The sequence below is a fragment of the Sturnira hondurensis genome, unplaced genomic scaffold, assembly GCF_014824575.4.
Source record: "Sturnira hondurensis isolate 20B ecotype Veracruz unplaced genomic scaffold, ASM1482457v3 Scaffold0000880, whole genome shotgun sequence".
In the NCBI taxonomy this organism is placed as follows: Eukaryota; Metazoa; Chordata; class Mammalia; order Chiroptera; family Phyllostomidae; genus Sturnira; species Sturnira hondurensis.
Genome location: NW_028073511.1, coordinates 4,074,619 through 4,092,412, shown reverse-complemented (window position 1 = coordinate 4,092,412; position 17,794 = coordinate 4,074,619). Strand labels below are relative to the sequence as shown.

At 55.3% G+C, this 17,794-nt stretch overlaps 1 protein-coding gene across 2 annotated transcripts in view; it reads right to left on the bottom strand.

Moving 5' to 3' along the window:
• Window positions 1-17,794, bottom strand: part of PTK7 (protein tyrosine kinase 7 (inactive)) — a 64,729-nt gene that overhangs the window by 21,559 nt on the left and 25,376 nt on the right. The window contains exons 2-7 of one of the 2 annotated variants that reach the window (XM_037053282.1): window positions 5,658-5,945; window positions 5,071-5,173; window positions 4,486-4,676; window positions 4,242-4,392; window positions 3,153-3,301; window positions 2,642-2,908 (exon numbers count right to left, since the gene is read on the bottom strand). In XM_037053282.1, coding sequence (XP_036909177.1) covers window positions 2,642-2,908; window positions 3,153-3,301; window positions 4,242-4,392; window positions 4,486-4,676; window positions 5,071-5,173; window positions 5,658-5,945 — 1,149 coding nt within the window. The remainder of the gene's footprint in view (window positions 1-2,641; window positions 2,909-3,152; window positions 3,302-4,241; window positions 4,393-4,485; window positions 4,677-5,070; window positions 5,174-5,657; window positions 5,946-17,794) is intronic. The other variant, XM_037053290.1, reaches the window with a different exon arrangement.

Genomic DNA, 17,794 nt, shown 5'->3' with positions numbered 1-17,794 from the left:
ATCTTCAACTGGCCACCTGACAGATATCTCAAACTTCAGATATGCAAGCCAGAACACCTCATTTCCCCCCAAACTTGCTCATCCCAGTTCTCCCAGCTCAGTAATAGAGCCACTATCCAGCATTTACAGAAGTCAAAAAACCTAGCCTTGACTTCTCTCCATGTTCCCAACCCCCTCCCACTTACTCTATACAAACCCTATCCACTTAGCTCCAAAACAGATCCTAAATCTGACCACCTCTCACCTCGACCACTTCTGTTCCAGAACCTCCAACCCCTCCCCTAGACTAATACAGTCATCTCCTAACTGGTCTCCTTGTTTGACTCTTGCCCCTAGTACTCTTGTCTTCACAAAACAGCCAGAGTGATCTTTTGAAAACATCACTGTCCAACTCAAAACTCTGCAAGGACTTCCTGTCCTCTTCCTTTTTGCGAGAGACTGTTTGCAAAGATGCTTGTAAACAGCTTCCCCATCCCTTTGGTTTCTTTGTAACGTGATGTTGCCACTTCCATGCAGTCTGCTTCCCTGCTGCCTGGAACCTGGGTGGTTTGCCTTGTCCAACAGTGGAAATGACGCTTTGCAATTCTAAGCCAATGCTTGAGAAGCCTTGCAGCTTCTGAACCCAGCCTCCCCGCGAGGAAGCCTGCGCTAGCCTGCTGGATCGGCTGCAAGGAAGAGAACCAAGATGCCCTGCATGATGCCAACTGCCAGACCCATGAGCAAGGCCTTCGGGAGGGGCCGGCCACCAGCTGCCCTATCAGCTGACTGCAAGTGCTCATGAGCCCAGCCAACAGCCCACGGGGCGGGCTTCCAGTGGAACCCCGCCCACAGCATCCAAGTAAAACTATTGTTTGAAGCCACTTACCAGGGAGTCCATTTGTTACGCAGCAACAGAACTGAGAGGCATGGAATACACGCCTGTACCCTTATGGCCCCCAGTGATCTAGTCTCCATCTCTCAACCTCAGCCACTCACCACCACTTTCTCAGCTCAAGCCACACAAGCTACTGCTGTCCCCACAACACATGAGCCATGTCTCAGGGCCTATCCACATGGCTCCCTCCTTAATTTAAGGATCAGCTCAAATGCCACCCTCTGGAGTTTTCCCTAAACTACCCCTGGCCCTCATGTCTCTCTCTGCCACTTACCCTACCCTATTTTATTTTTCTTCATGGCTCAACTGCCACCTAAAATTATGAGTTCATTTAACTGTTCTCCTTGTTTGCTTTGTCGACCCTACTAGACTAGGAGCCCCACAAGGAGAGGGGCTTCGTCTGCTCTGTCCGTTGCTGCATTCCTGGGACTGGGAACGGTGCCTAGCACAATGAATGCACTCCATAAATCTGTTGATGGAATGCAGTCACAGAGCTCTCCCTCCTCCCAGCTCTGGCACCCACCCCTCCACACCTCATCCTGCGTGCCTCGTGCGCTCTCCAGCTTCACGGCCTCTTTCTTGGGACGCAGGGCCAGGCACAAGGCACAGCTCAGGCAGAGCCTCTCAAACGACTGATGCAAGCCAGCCTCTGCTCCTTGCACATGCGTACGCATCACCTGGAGCACTTGTCCCATACTCTCCGCCTGGCCCTGGACCCCACCCCCGACAGCCTGGGTCAGGAAATCTGGAGTGGTGGCCCGGACTCGGCATGTTTAAAAGTGCCCCCAAAGGAAAAGTGATCCACAGACCCAGACTGGAGAGAGGCTGCCCATAGCCGCACGCACGTGTCTGCAGGTCACTGGGAAGGAGAGCGCGCCGCGTGCTGCACACGGGACCTGTGAGCAGCGGCTTCCCCGGGGCCGGGCTCCTGAGCCTGGCGGAGCAGGTCCCCGAGGCTCCAGCATCTCTGTTGGGACTGGTTTTATCACAACTTCAAATTCACAAAGCCTCTGCACATTCAAAATCTTTTTGAGTTTTTGGAATTTACACACTTAAAAAGATGTCCAGATAAGTGGAGGAAGGAGGTGTGCACGTGTATGTGTGTGTGTTTAAGAGTCTGTCTTGTGTGTCTTTTTGTACTATCATAAAGTTTTGGAAGAGGCACAGCGTAAAGAAAAAAGCAAATAAATAAATCGCTATGCCTATAGCAAGGGTACATAGGTCGTTATCATATGCACTGTCAGTCTCTTCACTGAAACATTTAATGCTTTCCCCCATCCTTAGTTCGCCAATAGTGTGTTCACTGTAGGAATTTAGAAAGTACAACAATAAATAAAATAATTATCAAAAAAGTTCATTCAACACCACATTTCCAAAAAATTTCTTCTTAAAAAATCAAATTCACTCATCTTCCAGACCGCCCTGTGGGGCAGACGAGTTACTGGCCCCATTTCGTGAGGAAGCGGGGCCCCAGAAAGATGGGCAATTCGCTACGCACGGCTGCTCCGTGCGCCGGACGGAGTGGGACCTGGGTCTCTAGGCTCCATCCCGCTGCCGTCCTCTGAAGCCAGCGGACCATTTTTCTGTGAGCTGTCACCTAACCTCCATGCCTGGCTCCAGCATCACCTCCCAACAGCTGAAGGATTTCCAGCCCACAGGGAGCAGAGCCGAGAAGGCCCTGGAGTGGGCACCAAGGAAGCCTCCGTCCATCACACCCACAGCCTGAGACCTGGGGCTCCCCTCCACCTCCAGGGCCAGGGTGCTTACTGGCCACGGTGACGTTGACATCCTGCCGCCGCTGACCAGCCAGGTTGGCCGCGTGGCAGGTGTAGACACCAGCATCACTCTCGGCAGTACTGGCGAACACCAGCTCGTGGCCCTTTTGGTAGACTCTGCCGTGGGTGGGTAGCCGGACTCCGGCACGCTCCCACCACATGCTGGGCTCCGGCAGGCCCTGAGGGCGCGGGCAGGTCACATGCTCCTCACTGCCAACTGTGAATACCCGGGGCTCAAATGGCAGCATGTCGTCAATCTCTGTGGGGACATGAGCGGGAGGGAGATAGCCAATTACTGTGGGTCCCATTCTTCCATCATAGGCTTTGCCCCTTTTCTGCACAAACTCCCCCCCTTCTAACCCTCAGCATCTCCTCTTTCTACCCCAGGATCCTCGTCCTCCCTCTGTTCCAAGCTGCTCGAGTAGAAATAAGAACCTAAATCTCTACACGCCAACGATGCTGAAGGCAGCCCCCACCTCAATACCCCAGGCCCCGGAACCCACCTGCCAGGTGAAGCGTGGCCTCCAGGACGACGGGGGGGCCCCTCTGGCCCTGGCCTATGCAACGGTAGACGCCAGCATTGCGCGGCCGGACCTGGGTCAGCAGCAGAGATCCGTTGGCAAACACGGTGGCTCTGCGGAAGTGGAAGGGGCTGCAGTGGGGGGGACAGAGTGCTCATTGAAAGAAGTGGCCCTCAGGCCTCATGTGGAAGGGACGTGATGGGACCCCACCTCACCAAGGTCGGAAACATAGGAAGGTATCGGCCAGGAACAAGGCAGAGAGGAGGAAGCTGACACGCCACGTTAGTGTGCGTGTTCAGGTGTTCACTCATTCATGTGCACGCGCAGGTGTGCCTCCCCTTGGAGGGGCAAGGGGAGCCACAGTGCTTGAATGAGACAGCAAGGAGTCAACAGTGTATGGCTGTAGAGACGGAGGGGCCGCCTCCCTGCGGGGTCAAGATAAGGCTGCTGGTAAGGCACCCAGCTCCGGGGGTCAGAAGTCCCTCGGCCATGCCGGACGAAACACCGATGATATCCTCAGGGCTGAGGCCCGGGGAGCCACAGCCTCAAGGACCATGGCCACACCTGGCACCACACAGGTGCTTTCTGCTTTCACAGGGCCTGGGCGAGGACAGAAGTCCCTACAGAGGTGCTGGCACCTTCCAGAAGTGCTCACTTTCTCCAAAACACATGCATGTGTGTGCTGGGTGTATGTGCATACATAAGGTGTCTTTGTCATCCTATCCAGCCTGTGATCACCCAGGTCCCTGTGTCCCTCCATCCCTGGGTCCTACTCCTCCATGTTCAAAAATACACATGGGCAGGAGGTAATGAGGGAAAGAAGCAGAGCCACTGCTAGCTCATACAATGCCTTTGGAGAAACTAGAAAATGATGTCCGTCCTAAAGACTTCCCTTTGCTGGACTCATTTAGTAACAACAAGACACTGTACTGCCATCTGCTGGAAATCTGAAGCAATACATACACGGGTCCATGATGTCTGTGATATGACTGGCCTTCCCTTTCAGAGCAGCGAACTGTGCAATAGTTGACCTGCGCCACCATTCTTGAAGGGCCCTGCCAGATGCCTTACCGGCTGCGGTTAGTGATGGGAGTCTCATCTTCAAAGACCCACTGCAGGCTCGGGGGTGGATGGGCTGAGAACTGACAGTGAAACATTGCCTCCTCGTTTCTCGCCACTATCAGATCCTGGGGCGCCAGCACCACCCTGGCAAAGCTCTCATCTTGGAAGGCAGAAGCACAGGCATGTGAACAGACAGAGTGAGGAGGACCCTCCCACCCCTGCCCTACCATTTCCATTCCCACGCCAAGCTCACCGGCAATGCTCAAGGTAAAGTTCTGACTGCTACAGGTCTGGCCAAAAGCATTGTGGGCACAGCAGGAGTAGATGCCACTATGCTCAGGGCTGGCTGGCCGGAGGGTGAGGTTCCGCTCCTTGCTGCTGACCATGTGGTTGCTCTGACCCTCAGAGAGGGGGCTCCCATCTCGGAACCACTGATAGGTTGGCCTGTGGAGTGAGGGGGTCAGCAACAGGGAGGCAGGGGCACTCAGGTGGCCAGTGGATGGGGTACAGAATCAGCAAAGGGTCAGGGCTAGAGCCCTCAGTTTACAAATGGGGAAACATAGAGGCCTGGGGAGGGGGTGGCTTGCACAACCACACACAGCAATTCAGGGGCAGAATCAGGCTGAGATTCTAGATCTCCCAGCTCCCAGAATCCAGGATCACTCCTCAGCTGCACAACGTGCCCTCCAGGTCACCAGGGCTAGTGTGGAGGAGCCCCAGGGCAGGGCTGTTACAGAATGAAGTAGAATGCATCTGAATAGAGTCCAGGGTTTGGGGAAACGCCGCTATCTGTCTAGAATAACCCTCTCCATCCCCATCCTCTAAGTCGGCTCCTTACCGAGGGTGCCCATCAATGTGACATCGCAGAGTGACCTGTGCCTGTGGCTGGATCTCGGCTTCCGAGGCTGGATGCTTCAGGACCACAGGACCAGTCTCGAGCCCTGTAGCAGAAGCCATGGTTGCACAGTGAGGAGCAGAGCAGAGCAGAGCACGCATGGGAGGGCAGAGGGGAAGGACAAGCAGGAAACATGGAACCTAGAGGCTCTGAGCCAAAAGACAGGGCAGGGAAGCCCTGTGAGGCTAAGGCCAGGGCTACGGCTGGACCACCGGAGACTGAGTGCCTGCTCGGTCCCTGGCAGGTCAAGCCCGACTCTTGGCCACGTTGCCCCATTGCTGTTGCCATTTGCAAAAGCATCCAGCAGATAAATGGTCCAAGCCTTGAAGGTGAAAAAATGTGAAGAGAAAAAAAAACCTTTTAATTTCCTCTTATCCACACAGCAGAAGGAGCAACCAACCACACTGCATCCTGCACGCCCCATTCAACTGGAAACGGAAGAAGCTGAGAGAAAGGAGGGTCACGCAGGGCTCAGGAATTGAGGGTCTGGTGGCGGGGTGGGGGGGGACATGCAGAGCCCCAGCTCTCACATTTGATGTTGAAGGAGGCGTTGGCACTGCGGGCCTCCTCTCCAGTAGCCTTATCCCGAGCCACACACTGGAAGGCTCCTGAGTCCTGCAGCCGGTCCACAGCCGCGAAGCTCAGGCTGCTGCCTTGAGCAAAACGCCGCTCGGTGTCCTGGACAGGGGCCCCATCCAGCAGCCAGTACACGTGCACGGAGCCCGATGCCTCGACCTCACAGCGGAGCAGCGCCCGACGCCCCTGCAGAGCATCCTGGGAGGACGGCTCCTTGATGAAGACGATAGATGCCTGGGCACCTGCAGATGGGGACATGGGACAGACAGAGTCAAGGGGAGCTGCTGTGGTAACAGGTTACTGATCGCCCTGTTCACAGAGAAAAGGGGCCGTGTACACAGAAGACGCCCAGTAAGTGCAAGTGAGAAGGCTCCCGAAAATGCCAATGCCAAGTATCAATGAACTTTTACACGATGCTGGGCTCCACAGGCACCGGCCTGAACAGGAACACAGAACAATGATATAGGGTATGGCAAAATTCTTGACAAATGAATGGTGTGAGCATGGAACAGGAAGCCCAAAGGTTGGGGTGGGGGGCTGCTGGTTGCACACAGAAGACTGCCTAGGGGAAGTGGGCCTCAAACCGGCAGGACCAGATCACAGGAGGTCTTGGTGCTGGGCTGGAAAGCGGGGGACTTTAGCAGGCAACCCTCCCCACCATCTTAGGAATCCAGGATGTCGAGCAAAGTTAAAACTAAATCATAATCCGAAGACCATCTTTCAAGAATTACTGGCACTCGCACACCCACAGGGGGCCCACAGGTCGGGGAAGGTAATCTGAAGCCCGACAATACAAACTCTGCAGCCCAGTGATCCCAGGGGCTTCTCTGGGAGAACCCACCCCATTACTGGGGAAGCCAGTACATTCTCTAGCACCAGAGCTATTCCCAAAGACAGCCGGGGCCAACCCCACATTCCCACTCCCCACCCCTACAAACCCACACGTGGCCCAGGCTGGCTTTTCTGTGCTAAGTGGAGAGGTGAGCCAAGTGGCTGCAGGTTTCCACCAGAATCTATTCCCCCTCCTGCATGGCTGCAGTTCAACTGGGGGGCCCCCAGAGAAGGGGAACCCTGCAACCAAAGGTGGAACCACAGCCAGGGAGAACAAAGGGAAGAGTGAGAAGCCTGCGCTGAGTAGCAGATGGGTCGAGGAGGCGGAGGGCAGGGCTGGGCAGGTGGCATGGTTACAGGAGCAGAAACAACACACTGGGCTTTGTTCCTGGCCCACGTGAGTACCCTGCAGAGGCCCAAAGCTGCTGGGCCTGGAAGACCAGCCTCCTAGAAGACCAGCCAGGGGTGGGTGACATCACAGAAGAGGACATGCCACTCCCCCTCCCGGAAGAAGAAACGGACTACCTGGGTCTGCTACAGGAAACAGCAGGCTCTGTCTCTAGCCAGACCGGGCCGGACAAGGACCCAAAAAAAGAGGCTAACAGGTCTTGCCCATTCCCTCCCCAAACACTGGAAGCCAATCTCAGAATCCCACAGGCCTGGGTCCAGATGAGGGGCTGCCACTGGTGGTGGTAGAGGGGCCAGCCCACAGGATACATGGAGCTGGAAACAGCTCAGAGCACCCCGCCACTCTCGGGGGTACTGTGGGCTCTCTTGAGGGGACAATTCTCCACCATGCTGGGCCACCTCACCCACTGTGAAAGTTGAAAATTAGCCCCCTAGGCACTGCTAAGCACCCGTAGTTGCCCTGACACTCTAACACCCCCACTCACTTCCAAACACCTCATCATAGTGGCCCTGCCCCTCTGGGCAACATGGTACAATCCCTTTGTAGTGCACACAGGTAAACTGAGGTCGAGAGATGAAGGCATTTGCTCTCGATTAAACAGATAATTTGTGGCAGAGCCAGAACCACAACCAGAGCCCCACGCTTTTCCCAGCCCCGCCCAGGAACACAAAACCAACCCTGGAAGCATCTGATCCCAGCCCTCGCAGCCAGGTACAGCAGCCGTCTCTCTCGGACAATGCCTGGCACACAAAGGCGCTCGGCTGACTACTGGCTGACCCGAGGTGACCTCTAAGGGAGTGTGGGACCAGAGGCATCTGGAACCCTTCCCCGACATCTCTCATGACACACATAGCAGCCTTGAACCGAGGCCCCAGGGGGTCTCTTCAAATGTGACTCCCCCAAATGGGACCCTAGACCCAGCACTCCAGGAGGCCTGTCAAAGGCCAGAGAGATTACCTGCCTGGAAGGACAGACATTGCCCCTGCCCCTGCTTCCGCACCAGACACAGTGCAGAGCCAGGAGTCCCACTCACACAGGGGAGCAGAGGAAATGAGGAGCGTTAGTTACCATTTGGACTCCCGCAGGCCCGGCTCCAACCCTCACCCTACCGCACTGGGTGTGTCCACCTTGCACAGAAGTGCCTCACATGGGGCTGCCCAGGTAAACAGCAGCTACTGTTACTATAACCATGACCGCTCTTTTTGCTCGAAGACTCACATTTTAAGAACATTAGAAAGCTCCTGCCTTGCAAGGCCCAGGGCCACTCCCAGGCCCTGGACCAGACGGAGCCGCCACAGCAGTGAAGTCTGATGGGTGGGATGGTGGGAATGGGCCCACGGGGTTACAGGAACCACAGACCAGTGGCCACAGAAACCTGAGCTGGGAGAAGAAATGGATGACTCAAAAGGGACCCAGCATGGCCTCCAGCATCCCCTCCTGGGGCTGGGGCTGGGGCTGCCCTGGGCTGTGGTGAGTGACGCTGCATTCCCAGACTGCCACTCAGAGCCCCCTGCACCCCCACATTGATAGGGCCTGGGAAACATCAAAGGCGGCCCCGCGGGGCCCTCTGCCCTGACGTCAGCCCACAGCAGGTCCTGGTTAGTGCTTGGCTGGGGCAGACTTTAGATGTTACAAAAGGCAGGGAGTGCAGCCACCAGGCCTTCTCCAAGGTCCCAGGGCCTGCTCTGAGCCCACAGCTGGGCCACGAGGCCCCCCATGCAGGCGGCGGGCCTGGGGCCATGGCATCCCCACTGCTGAGAAGACAGCTCGAGGCGGCCCAGTCTGGCCCCCTGCACAGCTTGCAGAGAGGCCGGTTGTTCTGCTGGGGGAAACAGGAAGGAGATGTTGAGGCAGACCAAGGAACCCAGAGCAAAAACTGCAGAAAAGCAGGACTGCCAGGGTAGAGACCCTCCCGGAGCTTCGGCTGACACAGCCACCAAAAAACGAAGGACAACAATGACAGAGGAGGAGGAAAGCTTTGTGGGGTTGAGGTGGTACCTGCCTCAAGGTGGCACAGTTACCAACACGTTCCTGTCCCTGTATGGCCTCTGACTTGAGGATGCCCCCCGGACCGTGGTCTCTGGTAGGACACTGTCATGGGCTCCCCACAGCTGCCCCTTTCACAGTCCGGCTGCACCGTCCATGTGTCACGCCTTCTACTCACAGCACTCACAGAACACACAGCCGACTGTGCTCCTGGAGGTGCCTGCTCAGTGTGGCAGCTTCAGGGCTGCCCAGCAGCCCGGCCACTCCCTACCAATGCCAGCTTAGCCCGGCCTCCCCGTCCCCTTGCCACAAAATGGGGACCCCACCGCTACCACCCAGGCTGTGTAAGGCTAAGTGAGCTCATGCAGTCAAAGCTCACAGCACAGCACAGAGCACACGGAGGGCAGGAGGCCGCCCCACAAGAAGCCCCTCTGCGGTGACAGGCAGCGGTGACAGGCAGCGCCACCTGCCCACACGTGACGCCAACCCCAACAAAGCTGGAGCAACAGATACCCAATAAGGGCATTCTCCTGGCTGCTTCCTCAGCTCCCCAACAGCCATCTCTCCACAGACGCTCCCTCCGCCTGATCCCAGGCCCCAGCCCCCGGAGAAAGGGCTGCATGGGCAGCAGCCCAAGTCCCGCTCCCCGCCCCCAGCACGCATCTGGCTGCTGCCTGCCCTCCTTGTTGCTCTCTGGGCTCCAGGCCCAGTCCACCCATGTGCGGACACATGTGCATGTGTGCACACACATACGTGTAAACATGAATTTATAGACAGCAGAGAGCAGCAGGAAGTTTTTCTGCTCTGAAGTAATTTCAGCTGCCTCAGTCCAAGTATCCATCTGGGCCACTCCACTCCCCGCGACTCGGCAGCCAGTCTTCCCAGTCCAGGAAAAACAACCCCAGGCACGGCGCAGGCCCCAGGGACTGCCCGACTGGGCCAGATGACTGTCCACCCTCTCCCTCTAATGAGAGAAATTCCACGCTGGCAGCAGATGCCTTAGGAGCAGATTGAGATGTCAGGATGACCCTGGCTGGCCTGGAAAGAGCATTTTGGAGGTTCTGTGTGACCTCTCCCATGCACAAGACCAACCAGCCCCAGAAAAGTGGCTGACCTCTCCACACCTAAGGCTCAGCCCAGGCTCCAAGACCCAGGGCCCTGAGCGGACATCCTGACATGCGAGAGCCCAGGCCTCGGTGGCTCCTGTTGGGCCACACAGACCCCTGAGGGAGAGGCTGGCCAAATTCCTGTGCCCCGTCTGTCTGGGCAACGGCATCAGGGCACAGGCCAGAAGAGGCGGTCCTCAACCAAGGAGGCGCAAACGCTCCGGTAAAGAGAGTGGCCCCGGGGCCCTCACCCACATGAGTGGACAGCCCTCCTTACAAACCCCCCCCACGTGGGAACTCTAGGGCAGAGGTCCCCGCCCATAAGGTCCATGGCCTGTGAGGAATCAATCGGCTGCAGAGCAGGAGGTGAGTGGAGGGAAGCTGAGCCGTAGCTCAAATTACTGCCTGAGCCCCGAAGCTCTGCCTCCTGTCCCTCCACCCAAGCCACCCCGCCACCCCAGTTTATGGAAAAACTGTCTTCCACAAAACTGGTCCCTGGTACCAAAAAGGTTGGGGACTGCTGCTCCAGGGGCACCAAGTGAGAGGCCCCAGAAGCACCAAGGTCCCTGTCCCACTCCTCCTCCCTAAGAGACCAATGTACCGTACCACACCCTTGGCCTTCAGGGACTTATAACTGGCCCACTTTCAGCTGCTCTGGAGCCACTCCAAAGGCCCATGGTCCACAGACATTTGGAAGTGTTTGGAGAAACAAATCTCAACCGCAGCAGGAACAAGTTACTTGGGTGGACAAGCCTAGTCATCCCCCAATTCACCCAAGTCGGCAGAAACACAAACTGCTGAGTGGGACTGGTGGGTTTGGCACTTGGAACATCCTTCTCCATCACCGCCAGCACACCATCCATGTACTGCCTATACCCTAACTGATAATACGCCCAGAGCATCAGGGTCTGGAGGGCTGCTGAGAGTCAAGCACAGTTGACCCCGAGATCCAGGGGCAGGGCACAAAGTTCTGTCCCCCTTCGGTCTTCCCGGAGTCTACAAAGGGCCCCAGGTCTGCGGACAGGAGCCCCACAGCCCTGGCTCCGAGCAATGCAGGAGGGCACAGAGCCAGGGGCCCAGCTGAGTTTTCCTGTCCTGGGATTTAAAAGTAAGTATCTGGAGGGGCCCACATCTGGATTAGAGGAACAGAACAGAGTCACCAGGGATTAGGGGAGAAACAAGCTAGTGGGCCAGCTCTTCTACCTTACATGAAATGCTCACCCCTGGGAGGCCCTGGAGGGGAGATCAACCTCTAACAGCAAGAGCTCGGCCGTGTGTCCAGCATCACGTGGCATCCAAACCCAGAAGGACACGTGAGTCGCCTGCCCAGCCAGCAGCCACACTCCCTGTCCCTAACTAGAGTTAGCCTGTCCTCTGCTGGGCTGAGAGGGCCACACCTGGACATCTCTCCCCCTTGGGATCCCTCTAATGGCAGTGATGTCTCCAAGGAAGCAGCAATGAACAAAAAACCCAGCCAGAGCGAGGCTGTGTGATCATGCAGAAGGGGCATGAGGGCAAGGACACCTGGGTTCTGGTCTCCACACAATCCCTAACAAATGGAGTAACCCTGGCAATCACCAGCAACCCCTGCCCCCTGCCAGCCAGGCAGTTTTAGTATCTGTAAATTTGGAGAAATAAGAGGATGAAACTGGACCGTCACCAAGACTTATTAACATTGGGTTCACTGCAATGACCCTCAGAGGCAGTTACAGAAACAAAGGGCTCACTCCCCAGAGTCCCTTCCCAGCCCCCAAGCTTCAGAGCCGGTCCCTCGAGCCCATGCAACTAACAACAGGGCCGGAAAGGATTAAGAGTGAGGCTATAAATGGCAGGTGTGAGGGTTGGAGGCAGCTGGGGGCTGCAGACAGGGACCCAGCATCACTTCTGACAAACTGCTTCCATCTCTGTGGCTCGGCTTGCATCCCACTGCCCTAAGAGATCCTGCCTCTGCCCTGGCCACACACTTGCACTGAAAGCTCACTGCCTGTGACATCCGGAGTGTTCCCACCTGCACTGTGAGCCGGAGCTGTACCCCCCAAGCTAGACTGTAAGCCTGAGGGGAGAACAGACCTCCGTGCCCAGCAGGGTATGTATGGCCGTGTCTTTCAGAATGCCTGGGACACATGGGAAATACCCTGCAAGCCTGCTTGGGGGAATAAAGTCACTTAAGAGTCCATCTGACCTGAAATCTTGGTCTGTGTCCTTTATCCAATCTTGGCCAACTTAATTTTCCTCTCTGGGTCTCAATTTCCTCACCTGGAAAATGACAGCCTTGAAACTGATTTTAGTGAAAACTCCAGAAATTCAAGGGAACTGAAATGTCCTTTGAGAGGGTGATCCCTGAGGTATCCCAAAGGCCTGGTGCAGGGGTGGCTCTAGAATAGAACTCCAGCAAGAACCAGGACTTCTCTCCACATGCTATACCTTGGGATAGAGATCCATTCTCCGCCCCAAGGAGAGACAGACGGACACACAGACCTCAGTCAGCTGTCTCCTGAGGATGCCAGTGAGGGGCCTGCAGAAGTAACAGACATCGCGGAGAAAGCGGTGGGCAGCTGGGCCAACAGACTGGGAAACGAGCCAGCAGCTCAACCCCAGGAAGACCTCAAGGATGCTCAGCTGGTGTGCTCAGGGATTCCAGAGAGGACAAAGGGGCTAGCCCCTCGTCATCCAGAGAAGATGGAAAAAAGAGATTCACTGCAGGCCCCAGTGCCTTTCATGATGGGGTCCAGACCTGGCAGTCTGCCTCCCAGGTGCAGTGGCCAGGGCTCCGGGAGACCATGGCATGAACACAGCGGGCTGAGGCTGGGAGTGAGCTGCCCATGGCCCTGCCTGTGGAGGGAGGGGGGAAACTGGATGACAGGCTGGAGACCACTACCTTGGTCCACTACTGGTTGGACTACGTCTTAGGTGACTAGTTTTCAAGACAGGCTCAGAGACCTCTGTGAGACTCCATTTCCTGAGCTCTTTTCACCCACTTTGCATCATTCCTGGGAGGCTGACAAGACAGTGAGCGCAGAGCCCAGACCTCACCATGGTGGTCACAGCAGCTCACCCCACATTCCCTGTGGGAGGGAGAATATGCTTCCCTGCCCTTTAGGTGGAGTGACCTTGACTGTATTTAACGAGAAAAGTCCTCCCTCAGACCCGCTCTGCCAAGACGGTAGCCACTAGCCACATGGGGCTCTTTAAGTGTTACTTAATTGAAATGAAACAAAATTGAGAGTTCGTTCCCTGGGTCACTTTAGTCACATTTCAAGGGCTCAGGAGCCACGCGTGGCTGTATTAAACAGCACACACACAGAAAGGTTCCACCCTGTCAAAAGCCCTACTGGACGGGCTGCCCCAGCTCCTCGGACCACTTCTCGCAGCTCTGTGCACAACCACCTGGTTTCCAACCCAAAGACCCGCAACACAGCCAGCCTCGTCTCACAGAGCAGGCACTCGAGTGGGCGCCATCCCAGGAGATGGAGGGTCGGGCACTGCCCTGTCTGTCCGTCTCCTCCCGCTGATGCCACACGGGCTGCTTTCCGCAGCTCTCGCTCACTCCCCCACGACCGTTCACCGGCTTCAGTGCAAACTTCTCCCTTGTCTGTGCTCTGTTGAAATGTGATTGTTGTTAAATCTGCAGGTACCTTTCGCCTTTTGTAAATGGTCTTGTATCATCTCTCCCTCTGCTTTTCTCCACTTAGCACTATGTTTTGAAGACCCTTCCCTAGGGCCATCACTTACATGCTGCTCTTCTCAAAAGTTAAACCAACTGTTGTGTCTGGGGTGGGTTGCGGGAAGAAGCAAATGAACCTTTTTAAAACAAGGGCATGGCTGAACAGAGCTGTCCACAGTTTGAAAATCAGTCTTTGGGCCTCCACCCTCCTCTCCACATGTCCCCAGGACCCTGCCCTGGCCTCTATCACAGCACCTAGTCCCATACTGCCTGCTGCCCCCACCCGTCTGGGTAGCAGCAGAGCCCGGGGAAGCACACATGCGAGCCCCCACACTGGCTTCTCCTGCTCCGCTAACACAGGTGCAGGAGACAGACTCGCCCCTTGGCAGCCTGGAGGAGACCCCCTCGAGCAACTTGCTCAGTTGAGCAAGTTGGGTCCCTGGCCACCCCCCACGGACCCAGAAGTCAGGCAGGGCCCAGGAGTCAGAACTACACCCTCCTCAAAGGGCCCGCTCTTAGCCTTCCTTCCTGTCCTTCACTGGTGAGACCAGCAGCTGCTCAGGAAACCAGCCCTCCTCTCCAGGGAGAGGTCTTACAAAGGGATGCTCCGGGCCTCAACCCGACACAAAGATAAGAATCCAGACTGAAGGAGGAGGCTTAGGGAACTACTGGCTTAGAGTTAGGGGCGCCCTCCTGAATTCTAGTCTGCTGGGGTTGAGGTGATGCAAGCGGGGAAGATGCCTTGCCATGGACATCAACCACTGCTGCACGGTCACGGCTCAAACATCACTCAGGCATACGGGAGCCTGGCCGGCTGCCACTGGGCGAGGGGCAGCGGTGGAGGGCAGGCCCGCTGCTTACTCTAGTCCGACCATCAGACACTCCTAGGTCCTTGGGAACCTCATTTTACTGCTGCAAATATAAACTTCCTAATAAGGCAGAACCAAGTTCATTCTTTTGTTTAATCTCTTAATTGCATTACTAATGATTTGCTCCTTTACTCCCCACCCCGAAAAAACCAGTTTCCAAAAAGCACTGTGGCTAAAGAGGGCAAAACAAGTATCCCAACCTCCAAATCAATAACAACAGATGAAAAAAACACAAACTGGTGAATAATAGAAACAATTTCTTGTAAGTTATTTTTAAAAGCCCCCCAAATCTGCAACTCATCACCAGATGCTTAAAGCCTGGGTACACCCAGCGGGGTGGGGGGGGTGGGGGCATTGAATGTTATAAAACAAAGCACACATAGGGCTGTAGGGAAAACAGCCCCTAAGAGTGGCTAATGCGATATTGCAATGAATAGCCAGAAAAGGGGCAAAGACCTGAAGTTTATTCCATGCTTACTCTGTCGACCTTTAGGACCTGAAAGGCACCAAGATCCGAGTTCACTTAAGTCTGGAACTAGCTGTCCCTCCGTTCTGAGAGGTGCTTCGTACAGAGCCTTCTTACAGACCGTTCAAGCCAGGGTGGGATGGAGGTGGACACTGATGGAGAGAGATCCAGGGGAGATAGGAAGATGAGACAAAGGGAGCTGGAGGGAAGAGGGACAGAGACAGACACTGAGTGACCGACTGCATGACCAACGGAGACAGAATGGTCTGCAGACAGGCCACAACAGAGGAATACCAACGACAGACAGACAGACAGACAGAGTGGGATCAACAGACTAAGAGAGGAGAGAGATGTTGGCAGAGAGGGACCCAGACCTGGCGGACAGTGGGAGAAGGTAGGAGACCAACAGGCAGAGACACAGGCAGAGACAGAGCAGGAGACAGAGGGAGAGTGACGGGGAACCGCAGACAGACCCAGAGAAAGGGCCACGGAAGAGACGACGACGACGACAGTGGCAGCCAGATAGCTCAGCTGGTCAGAGCGTCATCCCGACACATCAAGGTTATGGTTTTGATCCCAGGTCAGGGCAGGGACAAGAATCAACCAATGAATGCATAAATAAGTGGGACAACAAATCGACACTCCTCCTCTGTCTCTCCCTTCCTATCTCTATCTAAAACCAATAAATAAAAATTAAAAAAGAAGAAAGACAATGACACAGAGCACCAGTAAGTGTGTGCGCACACATAAGTAAGGACCTCCTCCTGACCTCCTCCACCACCCTCTCCAGCAGCTGCAGGGGCTCGAAATTCAGACAGCCCCTGACTGCAGGCCACAGGGCTACCCCGTGTAACACCTGAAACGAAAGGGTAGAGCTAGCAGCACGTGGGAGATCTGGGGGAGCAGAAGAGGGGAGGGGGCTCTATGCACACCAAATTCAGAACATTTGTAATGGAGAGCCTCAAATTAGAGGCTCCTGGTAAATAATTCACCAGGAAAAGTACCTTCCCCAGGCTCATCCATTATTCACGGTGATGAATGCACCATACTGTTATACTTCCTGACATTTAAAAATGGTCTGAGCCATTAGGCCAGGAGCAAGAAGACAGCAGGGCAACTTCCACCCAACTTTTCCAGAACCCCTGACCCAGCAGACCTGCTACTTTGGGAACTGAACTCAGTCCACCGCTCCTCATGCAAGAGCAAATCAATCGGCCTTTCCGGAAAAGGCCAGGCCTGGGCTCAGACCGTGAGAGCCGAGAGCAGGCCCCCACACGACCTTCGAGAACCCAGAGCCAGGTCACAGCTGTGCCCAGAAATACCCTGAGGAAAGCCCCAGTCACCAAACCCCAGAGGTCTGGCCCCCTCAAAGAGAAAAAGTAACCACTTGCAACCTGTCTGAGGGCAATTCTGTTCCTAGAAGGTTCAAAGTGTTTCACTTCGATGCCAAATGAATGACAGTTACCGAAAGCAAAAAGAAACGCATCCCAGACCTGGCTCCACACAAGTCGCTCTGTTCTTCACGCCTTCCTTCTCCATGTGTAAAATCAGCTCACCGCTCTCTATCCTGCGGGGCTGTGAGGAGGCTGAGATGCTCTCTGGGGAGTTTGAAGAACTGCACAACTTTAACGCCCCGCCCACAGTGTATGGAGGTGGGACAAGAGCTCAGAGTCCATCTGACGGCCTGCAGGCAAACTCTACTCTCCCACTTACCAAGTACAGGAACTTGGGCCAGTTGTTGATCCCCTCCGTGTCTCCATTTCTGTACCTATAAAACAGTGCTAATAACAGCACCTACCGCATCGGCCTGTGAAAAGTAAATCCGCAAGCTAACAAATGCGGCATGTCTGGAAGAGGGCCTGGCACATATTAAAGACTATGTGAGTTTGGGCTCTTAGCCATTATTTACTGTCACTGCTGTGTCGGAGGGTTGTTTTTTTTTTTTAACTTTTAGGAGCTACGTCCCATCACAACTGCCTCCTACCCAGGAAAGGCCTTTGCTGGCATCTCTCTCATGCAGGCCACGCGGAACTGCGAGGAGCCCCGCTGACTTGCCGCTTGCCCAGCCTCTGCCACCCGAGTGCAGTGGTTGTCTCGACAGCGCTGAGGTCCGAAACCATCCTGTCGCTGCCCGACAGAGCCTTGGAGCCACCTGGTCACAGGCTGCACCTAACTTGGGGCCCTGTGGTTCAGGGTTTGCTGCCCCATGCTGGTGAAGCTCCACGGGGTTTCTGCTGATGGCTGGGAGCCCTGAGCACTGCCCGCTGCCCTAGGGGCCCGCAGGTGGGGCCCAAATTAGCAGTTACTCATAGTTCCACTCACTTCCCCCACAAAAGCTTCTCCCATAAGAGGCACCTGCAATATGAACAAGAATCAGAGCGGTACAGAATTGAACAACTGAAGCCTATATAATTTTATTAACCAATATCACCCCAATAAATTCAATTAAAATAACCAAAAAATAACTGAAAAAGCCCTGGCTGGTGTAGCTCAGTGGATTGAGCGCAGGCCTGCGAACCACACGATCACGGTTCGATTCCCAGTCAGGGCACATGCCTGAGTTGCAGGCCAGTTCGCAGCAGGGGACTCATGAGAGGCAACCATACATTGATATTTCTCTCCTCTCCTTCCCTTCCTCTCTAAAGAGAAATAAATAAATTTTTTAAAAAATAAGTGAAAAAAGGCAAAAAAAAAAGAATCAAAGCGAGTCTGTCTGTCTGGGTGACAATGGATCCAAACCGTCTTGGTGCCAAGCAGGCT